The 18,937-nt window shown below is 37.0% G+C and overlaps 1 protein-coding gene across 3 annotated transcripts in view; it reads right to left on the reverse strand.

The window, feature by feature from the left end:
- Hpse2 (heparanase 2 (inactive)) overlaps window positions 1–18,937 on the reverse strand; it is a 770,839-nt gene that overhangs the window by 175,968 nt on the left and 575,934 nt on the right. For all 3 annotated transcript variants that reach the window (XM_010638523.2, XM_010638522.2, XM_010638521.2), the window contains 2 exons: window positions 17,552–17,645; window positions 1,715–1,821 (listed from right to left, as the gene is read on the reverse strand). In XM_010638523.2, coding sequence (XP_010636825.1) covers window positions 1,715–1,821; window positions 17,552–17,645 — 201 coding nt within the window. The remainder of the gene's footprint in view (window positions 1–1,714; window positions 1,822–17,551; window positions 17,646–18,937) is intronic.

Below are 18,937 nucleotides of genomic sequence, written 5' to 3' on the forward strand. Positions count from 1 at the left end.
AAAAAAAAAAAAAAAAAAAAAAAAAACAGTAAATAAAAGTTGGTAAAATGACTTATATCCCACCCAGGACACTATCCTACCCCCTATTTTCCATTCCACAAATGTTTAATATCTACTATGTGATAAGCATTGCTAAGTACTGAAGTAATTTGTTCTAACCATGGTCACTGAACAACTCTGTGCCACAAAATGTTAGATGTTGAAGATACAAAAGTAGACTCAAGGTGTGAGTATGAATTACACTGACTCATTATCTTCATCTGAATTTGACAGGATTCCATTTGCAAAGGCGATCTATTTAGCTGGTCTGATTTGTCCTTCACAATTGTATTAAAGAAGCTGTGTCAGTGGAGATGACTGCATCCATATAATTAGCAATAGCTGATGGTAGCAAAAACACATAGCTGAGGGCAAAGCTACAGTTCACAGAAGGGCATTGCTCAGCGAAAAGCCAGGCCCGTAGTAGTATACTGAGTCAGAAGTTTGCCTTCTGTCACATGACACAGGTAAGCCAGGCAAAGCTCCTTATGCTTCTTGGTAACTTATTCTCAAGATGACTACAAATTCATTTATTCATCTCCCTCAAACTCCTGTGCATATTACTGTCAAAGCAGAAGGTTTAAAACAGGTCAGACTGTACATTTCTTCTCTTCTAAAATTTTCAGTGGCTTTCCATGATTATAGAACTTGGCCTTTCCTCATCTACCTGTTTTGTAGGACCTTCCGTAATATGGTGGTAAACTCTACCCCTGTGTCTCAGCTCTCATTACATCCCTGAATACAACAAGGCTCTAGTCATATTAATCATTGCCCCTCCACAGTGGCTCAGCCCATATGTTTCTTTGGTCTGGAATACCTCTCTTTGCAATCATTACCATTTTCTATCTACAGAAACTAGAGTAATCCTTTTATAGTCCAGTCAAATGACACCAGCTTCATGAAGCCCTTGCTGATATTCCCAGTGAAAGTTTTTCTTTATTTCTTTGAATGTTGATCACTTTCTTCTTGTGGAGAGACCATTTGAAAGAGAAATGGTCAACTCAGTTGTAAAGAGTCTAGACTCGAGCAGGCTGCCTGGTTTGGATCTGAGTTCTGCCACTAACTATATGAATGACCTTGGGTGAGTTACTTTGACTCTTTCAATTTCTTTAAATGTAGCATGAAATTAATAATAGTATGTATTTCACTAGCTTACTATTAAAACAACAGCATTGATTTCATTTGTTGTTAAATTATTAAATACATACAAAGCACTTTACATGGTGCTTGGTTTGTGGTAGACGATATGTAGTTTAGAGTATTATTATGTGGTCCTTATCTCCAGCAATTTACAATGTAGTTAGCTGTTATCCTACATCCTCCAATTATATACGTCTGGAGGGAAAACTTGTTAGCTATCTTCCAAAATTGTGGTAAAAATTGATAAGAAAATTTATATTATTTAAATTGCAGACTTGTTAAGTAAAGTTCTCCCTTTTATTATTTTTACTGTTATTCTTCCTCTTATTTTTGCTCTGATGTTTATGTCTCACTTTTAGTATATAAAGATAGCATTAATAATTTTTGGTTTATGGTTAAAACATTTACAAATGAATAATTGATGAAATTTCAAAGAGAAACAAGCTTTGCTCTGCAATGAGCTGTATAACCACCATGTCGGTTTCACCATCCTTTTCTGACAGTCTAGGGGAGGGACACTGCAAATATTACTTACAATAATCCTGCAGCATAGGAATCCGATAGATTATTTGTGCCTCCAGCTGAGGTGGTCACTACACCTTCAAGCCAAATCTTCTTTCCTGGAGTGTATGCGTTAACCACCTGTTCATACAATAAAAGCAGAAGGGGATAATGAGGGGTTTTTGTTTTGGTTTTGGTACTGGGAATTGAACTCCTCACTGTGTGCCTGCCAGGCGGGTGTGGCAACACTGAGCTAAATCCCTGGCCCTGGGGATAATGAGGTTTTAAATGATATTCCCAACTGAAAAGCAACATTCATTCTCTAAAGGAAGTGTTTCCATTACGTGCTCAGAAGTAGTCATGATTTGTGCTTTTTTTCATCATGATGGTGCACTCTAGAGTGAGCTGGCATACACACGCGTGCACACACACACACATGCGTGCACACACACACACACACACACCCATGTGCATATAGTATTACTACACGTTCACTTATAGGAAGTATCACTTTTCCCCAAATAAACCCAAGTGATAATGTGACAGAACAAGTGCATATTCTAGGAGTAAGGTAATTACTTTTAGGGATGCAACAATCTTCACTGAAAAATGGAAATTCTGTTTTTCATATTAGAAAGTATGAGAGTTTTTTTCAGTGCTCTGTGATGGTATTTGTATAATAACAATGCATCAGAAGTAATGAATATGATAGGGTAGAGAGAAAATGCTTTGGAGATGCACTTTATAATGATCATGGCATATATATTGCAACCACATTTTGAAAATAACTGCAGTAATGGTAAAAAGAAGTCATTGACCCACAGGTCAGATCTGACACAGGCAGCAACTACAGCTGCATGCCTTCCAAGTAGAGGCAAAGCCTCTTGTCAAAATATGGTCCTCTGAAATTTTGAAATGGTCCAGTCTCTGATCCACAAGTTGGGAACTGGCCAAACTGCACCATTTCAGGGTGCAGATACTCTGGAAGGAAATCTTATAGTACTGAAGGGTAATGTAATGGATAATGGTAGGTAGGCCTTGAAAGTAGAGCCAGAGTCTATAGATAGTTCATTAAGAAATAATAACGAGAAGAATGAAGAGCTGGGAGATTGAAATAGGGAAAAAAAGGAAAACCAAGAGAAGGATGTGTTTTAAAACTGGCAACTTAGATTCACAGGTATTTTGTAGGTCCTATGACCCAAAAGTTAAGAGTATCTTTGATTATAGAAGTTAACATTTAAAATCAACAATAGGAGACAAAAAAGTCAAGTACAGAATAGAGCTGGTTATCTCAGAAACAAAGATCTAGACTGGAGAAAAATAGTGAGAGTTGTAGGAAAAAGCCAAAAGAGTAGATTAAATTACCTATGAAGAATAAAATGAGGTTAGAAAAACTAATTCCCATCCACAAACATTAAGGCATTATCAAATGCACTAATTCATTAGTTTACATGCTCAATGCCAAGCAGAGTTCTGGGAGCAGATATACAGTATATAGGTATACAGTCTCTGCTCTCATTGGCCTACACTGTAGTCAAGGGAGGAAACTAACGATAAATAAGTGAACAAACAAAAAGAATTTAAGCAGTAAGGACTAAGAGGCAAATGAGATAGAGTAATATGCTAGCAAGTAACTTGGCAAGAAGGTATGGTTGATACTTCAGCCTGTCAGGGAAGGCCCCTCTGCAAGGTGGTATCTGAATTGAGACCTGAATGAAAGAGCCAGTCCCTTAATTGATCTGAAGAAACAGAAAACAAAAAAGGACTTGAGGTAGAAAACAGTATTTTTGCTTGTAAAACCCAAACCAAAAGAAGACCACCTAGAGTATAACTAAGTATGGGAATTAAACATTTTTAAAAATTAAGTCAAAGAAGAATGGAGAGCTGTTTTAATTTTGAGTGTGAGTGAAGGCTATTAAAGAAACTTAAGCAAGAATGGGATCTGATCTGATGTATGTAAGATCACTGAGAGTAACTATTTTGTATTGCAAATATATATTAACAAAACTGATCACTGTAGCAGCCATGAGATGACGCATATGTATCTATATGTATACACATACCTATTAAAGTCATGAGACATGTAAAGCGATATAAAATTAAAGTTCTTTTGTTGCTACGACCAGTTAGAGCTTCCATTTCCACCTGCACATGCAATAATACTGGACAGGATTGTATTTTGGATCCCGTGTATTTTAAAGAATTACAACATTAGACCAGTCACAAGAAGATCCTAAGAGTTAGCAAAAAGGGACATAGACCTAGCAGATGAACATTCAAACGAGTCCCTCATGGTGATGTATGAATTTAGAGGAAATAGTGTCAAATATTCCTATATTTTGGTGGCAGAATTTTGATCTACCACTTATGATCCAAGTAAGAAATCTAGTACATGTCCCAGAAAAACTGAACCAGTTAGCTCTTCAAGGGCAGGGAATCCATTCTTATTTACTTCTGTGACTTCACTTCTTTGAAGTTCCTGGCACAGAACGGGAGCATAATTGGAAATCATAGTGCTGTAATTTCACCAAGAAATTGATGAGATTCCATATTATCCTTCTACTAGCTCACAGTAACCACATCCCCAGTCCACCTTCACCAGTAATGAGGATTGATCCCAGGACCTTGCTCATGCTAGACAAGTGTTCTACCACTGAGCTACATCCCTACTAAACCTTTTTACTTTCTGTTTTGAGACAAGGTCTCACTAAGTGGCCCAAGCTGGCCTGGAACTTTTGATCCTCCTACCTTGGCCTCTTGGGTGGCTAAGATTACAGGCATATGTTGTTTCACACACTAAATTCACACTCTTTAAGGAAGTTAGATGACATAAGTAAACTGGTCAAAGCATTGAAGACTATATACTGATTAAAAAAAAACAAAAAGCTTAGACATTAGGAGAAAATAAATACTTGCAATGAAAATCTTTAACAACATGAAATAAACAATTTTATTTATTTACTAACTCAGCATATCAAGCCTGGAGTCTTGATTTCAGAAAGAAAATGAGAAATTGTGCTTTGCTTAGTAGGCAATTTATGTAGGGAATCTAATAAATTCAAAAGTCTTAAAAGCAAATCACTATACAATGCGATTTGGACACCATAAGGATTTTATGAAGAATTAAGCTTATTATAATGTTCTGATATTAAAAATACCATGTGTTTCATACCTATATCTTGAGAAAATTTGCTATAAATTCTTAGTTGGAGGGTGGCATGCCAAACCTGGAGGGACAATTTGTGTGAGATGGTTTTATTTGTTAAAAAAAGTCAAAAGTCTTTCTTCTTTGAATGGGGACTTGATTTCAGAAAAAGGGTTGGCTTTTGTGTACACAGTACCATGCAAGGTAAATCTGAATTGCCTTCTGACTTGGAGGGAGATTTGAAAGGAAATAACCTAAACATTATTATTGGGGCTGGGAATGTAGAACATGTGCTTAGCATGAGCAAAGCCCTGGGTTCAATCTCTAGTACCCTCCTACTCCACCTCTGTCCTCCACCCAGAACAACTGTTGTTATTAGTGAAGGAGTACTGAAGAGGAGTTAGGTGCATGAACTCTAGAGATGGCCTCTATTTGAATCCTGGCTCTATTATTTACTCACTGTGTGACCTTAAGTGTATTACCTGTCTACGCTTCAATTTCCTCAGTTGTAAAACTAGCATAATAAGAATATCTGTCTCAGAGGACTTTATGATACTCAAATGACTTAATATTTGAAAAACAATCAAAATAGTGTCTGGTGTATAGTGAACATCACTCTCCTTTCAAAAGGCACATGATACTGTATTTGAATTTATCTAACCAGCATAGGTTGCTTTTCCTTCAAATGCACCAGTTGGGGTGAATATCCAAGATGTATACTAAGGAAAGGCAAGTTTAATATTTAACATGCATATAGAATTTTAGACTACATGAATATTATTAGCATTCAGAAGAGTTCATTTATACACTTTCAACAGAGGCAATTCCTGTCCAGACACACCAAGAAACACACAGTGAGGTAGAACTGTGACACAAAACCCAAATCAGCTCTATGAAGTGTCTTATGGTGGAACTGTTCCTAGAAATACTATAAAATTAAAAATTCTGGAAATTATTAGTAGAAATCAACAAATATTTTCTGTTTGGGACAAAGATGAATTGTGTATTTTTTTTATGGCAAAAGAAGGCCAGCATGGTGATGTGCGGTGGAGGTAAGAATACTAAGTCTGGGTGGGGGATGGGCCTGGGGAAGAAATCAAAATGGGCAAAAGAACAGAAAAAAAAATTAGGAAAAGCAGATGTAACCAGCTGCAAAATTCCCTTAGAAAGTGAAACTCTAAGAAACAGAGGGCTATAGTTCAACACTGTGGTTTTCTGAGTAAATATGATTCTCCCTGTGCTGGAAGAGAGAAAATTAGAAGACCTGGAAAGAAAAGGGTTTCTAGTGAGAAATGATGTGCCAATGAAAGTTATTTTAAGGCATACATTGCCTGGGGAAGGGGAAATACAGATGCTGATATTATTATTTAAGTTAGGGTAAGAGAAACTGAGTACTTAGTTTCATTTCAGTTCCTTTGTTCCCAAATAGACTTTAGCCCTTGGACTTATGTGACCAAGAGGGCTCTACGTGACCCACAGAACAGTTCAGTAAGTGACCAGAGGCTGCTGAGATTCCCTGGGCCTGCTAGGGCCAGAGTGGGATAGAGAAACCCTTCCAGCTCCTTTCTTTCGCATTTTCAGGTCACAGACCGTCAGGATTCTTTCATGCAGGTATCCTGAGAGAGTGGAAGGAGGGAGGGAAGGAGAGAGCATGAGAATGAGAATGTGAGCTTAAGGAAAACATTCCTAGTATTTTTATTTTCCCTATTATGAAATTTTAAAAAGAAAAAATAAAAACCACAGTAAAAATAGGAATATAGCTATTCATGTGGCACATTTTCAAACCTAGGCTTCCTTTTCCTGTATTTCCTTGATATCCAAAACTGTGATCCGAATCTTTCAGAAGACTCCTGAGAACCTGATTTCAGCCACTGGCTGTGCAAGAGATGGCAGCACCGTAACAGCAGACATGTTGTTTATAGTTATCCAAACCAACACCTTCCTTAATGAGAAAGGAAGCAATAAAACAGGAATAATGGACAGAACAGCTGGGCTAATCAGCCCTGGCAGGAGGCCCACGTTCCAAAAGGAGCTGGACTCTGCTAATTCCAGCATCTCATCCATTTGGTAAACAACCTTCTCCAAGACTTCAGAAGAACAGTAGCTTTTCAAGTAATATGAGTTGGATAACTTTAGGAAGTTTATTAAAACCTACTTACACTCAGGGCTTTTCAGTGCTTCTCAGTAGTCTTAATTTCTTATTGCATAAATGGTAAAGAGGAGAGCTCAGTAATATTCCTATGTTATTTCCACCTTTATTGTGTGTGTGTGTGTGTTTTTTTTTTAATTGTGTGCCTCCTTACATACGCTACAGAGAGGAGGGAATCATAATGATGCTGTCCTCCCTTCTCTCCTGCTCCTTTCTAAGTTCTGTATCTTATCATTTCTTCCTTGGTCTTCCTACTTCTAATCCATCCTCTATACTCCTGCCATTTGTTAATTTCAGAAATCCCTCTCCAGTATAAAAACATTTAATGCTTCTTCACTGCCAGCAGCAATACTCATTCATGCTCACTGAGAGGTCTCTTTGATGATGTGGGAGATTTGCTACAAGCAACTTGTTTCTGATGATATAGAAAGCAGTTATTAGTAACCCACAGGTTAGGGCACTCATTTAACGTGGTGTTGAAAAACCTTTATAATCACGCTTCAGCTACTTCTCCCTCCACATATGATCTGTGGTTCCCTGCATACTGTGCTTTCATCACTTTTCAACTATTCAATGTAGTATTAGGTTTTTAGTAGTTAACTTCTCCCTTCCTCTCCTCTCACCCATGCTTCTGATGTCTTCTTCAAAGTTTATTTCAAATGTTGCTTCCTCTGTGAGACATTCCTCAAACCCTCAGGAAGTTATTTTCTACTGTGTTCTGAAGTTCTTTTAAGCTCTTTCTGATATTGATCATACTATACTTAATTGTAATTTCCTATTTTTCCTTTTCTCATATCCAATAGAATTCTTGACAATTACTTTGCATTAATTTATTTATTCAGTCATTTATTTATTTATTTAACAGCAGCGGGAATGAAACATAGAGCCTCATGGATTCTCGGAGAACGCTGAGCTGCACCCCTGGCCCTTACTTCGTTAAATACTTACTAAATAAATAGAGAGAAAGATAGAGAGACAGAGAGACAAACAAAGAGTGAGAGAGAGAATGAAAAAGAGAGTATTTTAGTGATGAAAGGGTTACATTTCAGAGAAGGCTAGTGACCTCCAGATAACAAAGGCAAACAACCCAAATAATTGTTCATAGTTCCAGTTTGGGGCTCTCTTACTTTCTAATTGCAATTTTTTGAGGAGACTCACAAACTTCTGGTTGACTAAACTGTCTCCATATCTAGCATACCCTTCTTAGGTTAGACAAATTGGACTAGTGTGAGATCACTCATTTCAATATAGCATCACATTCTTCATTTATTTTTTCTAATGTACTTCTTGTCAGTTTCATTAATTTTTTTCTGTGTAATTTCTTTTTATCATCTCTCTGTTCTGGAGTTTCATATTTACTCATTTGCTTTTGGCATGAGGTTGATTTTTCGTTTGTGGCTTCTGTTTCTGTACATTTTTAGGATTTAAAACTGCATTTTCTGTGCTCGCTTCAGCATCACATATACTAAAACCACATTCTCTGCTCCTGTTATCTTAAACTACAGTAAGGCAATTTAATATAATTGCAACAAAACATAAAATTAAACTAAACAAGATAGAGACACTAGGGAAGCAAGAAAATTACCAGCATATATAAGCAAATAAGGAAGAAAGCCTCACAGCATCTCAAAACAACGACTACCTTCAAAGCTAAGTGCTAGTGGATAAAGACTGAAAAATAGCTATTTGCATTAAAATCACTCTTCCTGCATTTTCTAGTCCTTTTCTTTGATTAGCCAAATTTCTTAGACTTAGTGGACCCTTCACTCACAAACCATAGTTTTCACCAGACTTAGTGATAAGTTTACTGTTGTTCAGCATGAACCCTATAATCCTCCCACTTCCATGTTGAAACTTAGAAGATCATCCCAAGTTCCCTCTGCCTCCTGAAGAAACTTTTTGCCCTGAACAGCAATTTGATCCCAGGTTCGCAGACACTATATTCTTTACATGGCCATTCCCTTGCAAATAACAAAATCTAATTATACACTAACCCACTATGCATACAAAATATATGAATGTAGTCCAGTGCATGGAAGTGATTTTTTGGAAAACCTTGTCCTCATATACCATTGCTTGCCTAATAACCATAACATTCAACTTTCACTGAATCCTCACTTCTAGGACAGCCATCCCAGACTGTCAACTGATTGTGGGCTCAAATTGATGTTCTTTGACCAAGAACATTCAGTATTCTTCTTTGAAAGCCTTCTTAACCCTAAATGGCTAGAAATATAAATTATTACATGAATTATAAAATAAATGGTTAATAAGTGTGGAAGATGCAAAATAGTGTAAATGGATGAATGTGGTTCTGTAGTTAAGTTGACCTTGGTGTGAATTCTAATTTTACTAACTGTGGCCTTGAGCAAATTATTAGTTTCTTCAATTGATTAATAATATACGATGTATTCAATAAATGGCATTTGTAATCTAAAAGGTTTTACAATTATTGTATTTTTGTAAATTAATGTTGCACTTTTCATAATTTAATGCTTGTTAAATGAGAATGATTTTCATAATCATTATCAATTGATAATGACTTCTGTTTATCTTCTTTTGTCCCAGCTGTTATTAAATTGGTGGCACATTCTACAGTTAATAAAGATTGAAAAACAGCTATTTGCACTAAAATCACTCTTCCTGCATTTTCTAGCCCTTTTCTTTGATTCTTTGTGCCTAAGAATTTAGGAAGTATCTGTGTCTGAGAATCAAAGATATCAAGGTTCATAGAATGACGATGATTAAAACTTTAGATCCTTTTCTTGATAAGGATATCGTCTAAGGCTGGATCCTCCTATAATATCATTACTGTGTTACATGCGAAGGAGAAAAGCCAAAGTTCCCTTAGGTAACATTCTCCCATTTGTACATGCACAGCTCCTAGAGTCTAAACTTCCAGCTTTCTACTTGGTAGACATCTAATAATATTCTGTGAAGGGCTTTACTAATGTGCTCTTAATATGGTCAGATATTTCTAAAATTTGCAAATTCAGGTTTTTTCCCTTTTTCCTACAGAGGACCCTATTGTATAAGCTTCAAGCCCCTTAAAACTTAGAATCATCCATTTATGTCATCACAAGGTATTACTATGGTGCAGTTTCTCTGTTACTTTGAATACTTCCTTGTCTTGTGTATCTCTTCTCCTCCATTGAAATGTGAATGATGTAAAAACATTATTTCTTTAATTTATTTTATTTCATTTTTTTCCATTTACCAGTGCTTTCCTGCACTTACTCCTCCAACATTTATTGAACACTTGTGAAACTATAGACACTATGGTAAGCACTGGCGCACTGAAATAACCATTTAAAATTGTTTACTGAGCAAATGAATTAATAAATTAATAAATGAGTCAATCAAACTGTGATGTTTGTGGGATACTACTGTTTTATCCTAATAATGCTTTCATTTTCAAGTTTTCTTCATTAGAGGTTGACATTATCATAATTCTCATTTTCCCTATAATTGTGCTCCTAGTTCTTCTATAAGCTTTAAGAATAGCTATTGATTTTTTGTTTATTTTTACTCCTCTACCTTCAATATGCTAAGCTCAAATAAGTGGGTAAACTAGAAGGTTGGTTGAGAACGCGGGTTTCTCTTTTAATTTATTAATTACTTTCAACAGAATAACAAACTTTCAGGCTTACTTCCATGGTTTTCCAACTAAAATATACTGGAAGAAGTGGCACAGTATCACTACATTACTGAGATTGTAAGAGTTCAACTTTATTAAATATCACAATCATAAGCAATGGTGATATAAACAAAAAATAATGGTCGTAATGTGAGTCATATAAGACAATCCCTCTAGCCGTACATATCTACCAGTAGTAGGCTCTGAAGGAGGCTATCCTTATGTGTTAGCCTACATGTAACTTCCTCTGGGAGGACCTCTCTTTCTTTACAAAGTAAGATGGATATATTCTACCGAGGTCCCATAGCACCCTATTATGAAAGTCTTCACATCTTACTATCACTGGCCCTAACAATTTTTTTCATCAGACCATAAAGTCAATGGGGACAAGCCTCAAATCAATCTTGCTATTTTATTCTCAGGAGCTTGGAAAATACTAAGAATTTTATAAACTGTTGATAAATGAAGAGAGGAAGAGAAGAAAGGACAGGAGGGAACTTTTCAAGTATTGAAGCCAATTGTTCAGTTTACTTAGTCTTCAAGATGCAATAAGAACAGTACTTTTGGAAATATTTCCTTTATGACTAGGATTTCACCAACTCCTGTGCTTATTAAATTGCTGAAAATCATATTAAAAAGTGTTATTTCCTTCTATAATTCCTCTAGGAAATGAAGACACAAATCATAGAGCACAAATGATTTAAGCCAAAGTGGTTCTTCTTGGTTCTTATGTCACTGTTTTGGAGTCAGAGCTGTCTCCACACTATACCATCTACAGTGTGCCTGGCTCTTCTCTGCACTATTAGAGTCTCAATTCTTTCTCTTTCCCACTCATCTCCCATTGTATAAATGATTATCCATATTCTAATAGAAGGGAGAGAGTGTGGATCATCCAAAGGAGTGGAATATCTAAACATATATTTGTTTGACTTCCAAAATATCATGTAGATTTTTTTAAATAATCAGATAATTTGCTCACTCCTTGGGAAACAGAATTCTTTAAGTGGCAGTCCAAAATTGGAAACCACAGCTGAATTTAGCAATTGAGCCATTGCCTTTCAGGTGCCAAAAAATCACCTATCATATTTTCCAAGGTTCAAAAAGGAGAATGGGGCAAAATCTGAATAGAGAATAGAGGCACCATAAAGCTTCTCTAGACACAGAAATTAATATTAAAATAACTGTAATGACTTTAATAATAATCATTATAAACAGTAAGAACCATAGTTCAATAAGAATTAACAAAACAGCCTCATGTGACCTTCAGAATCTTCCTAAGAGAGAGAGAACACAGTATTCTCAGCATGTTCATTTTCAGACAAAGAAACAGAAATCAAAAAAATCAAGTGACTGGCCCAAGGAAACAACACAGCCTGAGTTCTAGCACAGGCCGTCAGATTTGAAATACTTTGCTTTATCTCCTATTCAAACAGCCTCATCACAGATTTATCTAACTAGTCCCACATGGCTTTATTTTGGAAAGAAACCTGCCCTTTTTTAGTCACTGTGGGCTAAGAGGAGTGGGTCATTAGGCCTTCTCTTAACGTCTAATAAAGAAGTATGGCAGTTACAGTGGTGTGCAAACTTGCTTGGCTTTGGGATCCATTCAGGAGATTGGTAGAGCATACTTCTGGGTGGTCTGGTGGTTCATGGAGATGAGGCCTTATAATCTGTGGTTTCTGGCTGCTTCCTTTTGGTGCTCTTCCCCTACCATGCTTTCTAGCCCCCATGAACTGAGTAACTTTGCTCCACTTGCCTTTCCACCATGATGTTCTGCCTTGGAACCAGCCCACCATGGCCTGAATCACCAAAAACCATGATCCAAATTAAACCTCTCTTCCTTTGAGTTGTGGGTGTCAGGTATGTCTCAGAGACAAGAAAACGGACTAATTAATACAAGAATAAACAAAGATTCTAGGGTAAATTTTAGGCTGAGGTTCTAGGTATAGAGACATCAAAACCTGACTTAGACAATCTCTGAACTGATTTTGTAAGATTACAAGAAAAAACATGGAGTCAGTCTGCTCTGGTTCTCACTTTGGACCTCCATTCTTTAGGAACCCCCACCCCTCCACACTTCCCAACCTGAGGACACCGAAAAAAGCCAAAGCAACTTATCAACAATCAAAGTTTGGTGATCCTATCTGGTCCCAACTCTTATCTCCCCAACGCAGGCACAATGCGGGCTGTATTGAGAAGTTCTCTCATCCTGGAAGATCTAACAGCTGGCTCTGAGCTACTGCAGACAGTTGGAAGGCAATCCCATGAGTTAAATAACAGAGAATTTGTGTTCCAGAAACACTTCCAGCAGATACCCATTTAAGGAAATATCTGGCAAGAGTTTTGAAAAAGAGAATTGGGAAAACAAAACTAATCAGGGAAATGAATTAAGGTCCACAAAATGAAACAAGGAAAATGGAACTGTGGAAGATGATATCTTCCAAAATTATACAGATATTTCTAGTCCTATATGCTTTTCCAGAATCTTGCCACTCCTTTATCAAGAGAGGAGTTAATTTTTTCTCCATGTGAACTCCATGAGTCTTGGGAACGGCTTCAATATATGGAATAAATAGCAAAAAGTGATACAGCTTCAACTTGGCTTTCTCTGTGGGCCTCTGACTTAGAGCCTTGGGAGGAAGTCCAGGCTACACATAAAATTCATATGTAAGTATGATGGATATCAGCCCAAACTAAAGTGCTACTTAATAGCTGGCATTTCCTGCCAGGCATGTGCATAAACAAGACTTTGGTAATCCCAGGGTCTAACTTTTGAGTCATCCCAATTTTCAAGTATCATAGTTGAGGCTTCAGCCATTGCAGAGCAGAGGCAAACCATTCCTGCTGTGCCCTCTGGGAATTCCTGACTCACAGTCCATCAGCATAATAAATTGCTGTTTTATGCTACTGAGTTTTGGGGTAATGTGTTGCCTAGCAAGAGATAACCAGAATAAGAACCTTGTCTTAAGGGGACTTCTGGGCATGTTTATAATAGCCAGATGATTTGCTCCTCTGCAAATCTAGCTGTCCCTTTCCAGGTTCCTCCTTCATATAGGTCATTTTAGGAGATCCACTGTTTCTCCCTTCAATGGCTCTTTTGTCCCCACTCCTATAAGTTCAGTCAGACATGTAGTAAAGATCTGAACTTCAATTGACCACCAGCTTTTAACTCTTGTCCTTACATTTCTTTGGCCCTAGATAAATCAGGAGTTAAGCTTAGTCATTACTTCAAGTTTTGAATGTTCTATGATGGTTAAGGGATATGCTGTGGTGGAGAATGATGGAAAGTAGGGAGAAAGAAGAGAACCTAACTCCCAACATCTGTGCGTCTACACTCACCTGCTGTACTTAACTAACATGATTGCAGAACCTTCACTCTTAGGACTATTATACCACTTCCAATGATAACCCTTTGATGAGACACAAAGTGAAAAAACCAAAAATGTGGCAACTTGATTATTTTGTACACTGTTGTAAGTTATACACTTAGAGCCTCGAACATCGTGAATACTCAATAAATATTAGTTGAATAAAAGAAGGAAACAAGGAAATAAATCTTTTGCAAATGGGAAGGGGACCAAGAAATGGAAGGGAATATAAAAAGAATTAAGATATGTTATATAAATTTACCAGCTCCCCAAAACGAATATAATCATTATGCACTACAAACATGTTCAAATATATACAGGATTTTAAAAAAAGAATGAAAAAAATGAATGAATGAAAGAAAAATTTTCCCTCCTTCCACAGAGCAACACTTACTATTGGACTAGCGTAGGAGTTTATAAAATTGTAGTATGCAATAGCTTGACATTCTATTGTTAGGTATTACATTTCAACCTGCTGAAAGTAAATATTCCGACTTAAAACTGAGTTTCTTAGAGAGGAGACATCTTATTCCATTTTTTATTCCAATAATCTGGCAGTTTGCTCGGTTTCTTGCTAAGTGAATGTTAAACAGAGAGTGGGAGAAATATTTCAAATCATTTAGTTTTCCTTGTCTAGTGGAAGGCAGTGATAGAGAAGGATGTTGGCCAGAAATACTGAGTCCAGAAGTTCTGAGGGTTCTCAGCCTCTAAAACTCCTTAAGAACAAGAGGACTTAAGAGGCTATTTATAGTCAGCATACGACAGTATAAATTAAAAAGGTACAAACTTCCACTTTAACTTTGAAAGGTGCTTTTTAAAGATTGCTTCAAACAGGATGTTCTCAAGAGTTAATTTTATGCATTAACCATTCATTCATTTGTCCATTCATTTATTCGTTCATCCCATACTTATTGAGGGCCAACTGTTGAAATTTGTTTTATTTGCTCAAAAGATGATAGCTGAGTATCCAAAGGCTCCCCATTCCCTAGAAGAGAATCTAATTGGGCAACAAAAAATGGGCTATCTTGTAGACGCTCAAGGAAATTGTAGACATAAGATCCTCACAACTACAATTAATTAATGTTGCGTGCTAGCTCAGGATCGGACCATGATCAGGAGGTGTCTTGCCTGCCTCCTGCACTTCATGACTTTCCCCACTCTGTGTCAATTCACCCTGTCATAATAGATAGCTCCGCAGTGCAAGGAAATGTTTCTTTTACTCTATTTACTGTAGTTCTAATTGACATGGTCCTAGGAACAGCAAGCTTGCATGTCCCTGTTCCCACCAGCCTTATTGGTCAGCTAATCTCAGAATGTATTAGAACGACAAATTACCAAAGACACCCTGCCCCATCTCCTTGTTTGTACTCCACCCCGCTTATGCCTTAAAGTGACACATAGGGTGACACATAGCTCAGCAGGTGGGAAGGCCCCACCGGGTCCCTGCTTTAATTCTCTTTTGTTTTCTGCATTTTCCCTTCACCCTACTCAAACCTTGGACCCTTGCCATGCAGGGCATGGCAAATTAATCCAGCGTATCTCAAAATATAAATTCAGGACCATCTTAATTGTGTAGGATCATTACACACAAAATTATTAAAAATAGAGATCTCAGGTCCACTTCAGCCATACTAACTGGAATATCAGGAGTGAGACTGGAAACTTTATAAGTTTGATTATACTCAAGTCTGAGAACCATCAACCAAAGGGATCTTGAGGATAAGACCCATGTGCAATTGCTTAATATTAAATAGCTTCTTCCTCTTTGCAGAACTAGGATTTTTACATGGCTGATTCTAAGACATCTAAGGATAATATAAATATAGCTCAGAATTGTCAGTGCCCAAGACCAGAATTGCCCTGAACAAATGTAATCATTCTCTCTTTAAACTAATCTAAAATGTACCTGTATGAAAAAGAAAATAACAAAGTAAACCTACGGTTTCCTTACAAACTCACATTTTAGAAATAAACTATAAAATATTTGTTATTAAGATAAAAAGTTTTAAAAAACAATTTATAGTTGTATTTAATTTTGAATGAAGAGCTAGGTTAGAGAGATGAAAAATTCAATTTTTAAAAAATTTGATATTTCTCATATGGAAATACCTTATTTTGTTTTTAATTAACTTGCAGTAAGGGACATGTTTATCAGGTGCTACGTGATACTTCAATACATGTATAAAATGTCTATTGACACAAGGCCAATTAGCATTTCAATCTCTATATGATTCTTTATGTTTGAAGGCTTTCAGCTCTTCTCTCCTAGTTAGTCATAAATGATACAACAGACCTTGTGAACTACAGTGACCCTACTGTGCTTTATAACACTAGAACTTTATTCCTTCTGTTGTAGCTTGTATCTAGATGTTCCCCCAAGCCTCATGTGCTCATAGGTGGGGCTTTTTTGGAGATGACTAGATCTAGAATGTGTGAATGTAGATTAAACATGATAACTAACTTGGTCCACTGATTGGTTTAGCACAGTTTTGACTGTGGATAATGGGAAGGCCCATCCCGGGTGTGGGTGGCATCACCCAAAATGCACGAAGCCTGGCTTGTACGAAAGGGAAAGGGAGGCTTGATTTTGCTGCTTCTGCTGCCTTTTTCTTGATTGCCATGGACTATTTCTACTCTGTGGTGCCCCTTTGCCATGCCACCCTGCCTTAAGCCAGCTGACGGTAGACTGAAATCTCTAAAACCTGAGCTGAAACAAATCTTTCTTCCTTTAACTTAGGAGATTTGGGTGTTTTATCCCAACAACAAGACCAAGGCACCTTCTAATTACATTTTGGTATCTGTTGCTCAGCTTTGCTATATGCTCTCTCCCCTCTAATCTTTCTGGCCTCTATTAGTTACTGTTTTACTCTTTTCTAGTTTGAGATTAACTTTTTTGTTTTTTAGTGCCCACATATGAGAGTGACCATGCAGTGTTTGCCATTCTGTTTTTGACTTATTTCACTGAACATAATGTCCTTTGCTTTTGTCCATTTCAATGCCAGTTACAGATTTCATTTGTTCTTATGGATAAATAAGATTCCATTACATATGGACTGCTATAAGATTTCTTTGTTCATTTTCTTTATCCATTCTTTTATCAATGGACAGATGGGCATCTTTCTGGATTTTATATTTTAGCTATTGTGAATAGTGCTGCAATAAACATGGAAATCCACGTAACTTGTTGCTATTCTAGTTTCATGTTTTTTGGATATATACCCAGAAGTGGGATACCTGAGTCATGGAATAGTATCATTTCTACTTTTTAAGTAACCTTTACTCTCTTCTCCACAGTGGACTATAATAATTTCTATTTCCACCAGTAATGTGTAAGAGTTCTCTTTTCACTATATTCTCAAAATCTTGTCCTGGCACACAGAAACCCTTCTGATTTTGAAAAGCAATAAACAACCATGGTGAGAGGGGGCTCTTGACCATGCCCATCTGAACTGCATTATATTACTGTTTTTCTTTTCTTGATCCCACAATGTTGAAGTCCAGTAAGGGATCTAGTGACCTTTTCCTTGCTTTACCCTCACACTCACTCCTCTTCCCAGGATACTTTTACTCACTTTCTGAATTTTTCTAATCTGGTCAGAGAGTGTGTCTAGTAGACGAGTTTTCAGGAAGTCCATCACTTTGACCACCCGGCCATCAATGTAGCAACTGGAATGAAAAGAAAATAAGAATCAGATAAAACCTTGGGAACTACAAATATACTTCTTTAGCTAAAGGTCTGCGAGGAAACAACCTAGGTTCCACTGTACCCTCATATCATGAAAGGTTTTGACCCTAGGTTCTTTTCAAACAAAAATATGCTTTTTATTATATCCTTTCCACTTCAATTTGTGGGATAATGCTGTGACTTTTTTCAGTCTTTGTCACATAAAACCCATTGCTTTCTCTATGGGAATTGACAAGAATTCCATAATACAAATTGCACAATGGGAAAAACAGCTTTTTCTCTTGAGAAAGTGATTTAATACTCAACTCATGCCCATCTCTACCCCTACCTTAAAGTAATAAAAGTACATGACAGTGTGAAAGGGTCACTCAAACATTTGATAGGTTTATATAACTTTAAGAAAATAAATATGAAAGCCAAAATTTGATTTATCACAGTGAGAGGGTCTCAAATGATTTCAGCGTCTAGTTCACTTCCTGGCTAAATACCTTGTTGTCAACCATCTCCTAATACATTTGGGCTAACAAATGAGTGAATGGAAGGACAAACAAATTAATTAATGGTATAAATTAAAGTCTTAGAATGCTCTCCTAAAACGATAAAGAGTTCGTATGCATGGGTTTCTACTTTGGTTTTCATTAGATAGCTTAAGTGAAACATCAAGTTGTACTGACATTATGTTGTGAACATGTGTCCCAGACAAGTCTGTCTAGCTTTATGGGGACTTCTTTGGTTGGCTCTCTATTCTGAAGACTAAACTAGGAGCGAGCCAATGTTAGGTGGCCTTTATTACCTCAAACTCTTTTATACTCATCTTTTTCAAATTCTGAATTGAATAATCTTTTAAATGTCTATGATTCCTTGGTGTCTTTGCTAATCCAGTAGGGCCTTTTGGGTTGATGGCTAATAATAGATTTTTCCATTTTTAATAAAGTATCCATCCATCAGCAAATATTATAGAACTATGTTAAATTTCTTTTTAATGTTAAATTTCCATACCATCATGTGATGTATTGGAATGATTAGGTTTTACAATTCTGTTTTATAAAGTCTACGGCTCCTCTGGTTGAAGTAAGCCAGTGTTTTGGTAGAAGATGAGTGCCTTAAAACATTTCCACAGAGGCCTGCCTACCTGCCTGTCTGCGATCACCCGGCGGCGTGCGCGTGAGCTCCCGGCCTGCGCGGGAGCTCCCGGCCTGCGCGACAACAGACCCAGGAAGGACCCAAGGACCCCAGAGGGGGTTTTTTTCAGCTGCCTGCCTACCTGCCTGTC

Source organism: Fukomys damarensis, unplaced genomic scaffold, assembly GCF_012274545.1.
Source record: "Fukomys damarensis isolate Sample0158 unplaced genomic scaffold, DMR_v1.0_HiC HiC_scaffold_8, whole genome shotgun sequence".
NCBI classification, from domain to species: Eukaryota; Metazoa; Chordata; class Mammalia; order Rodentia; family Bathyergidae; genus Fukomys; species Fukomys damarensis.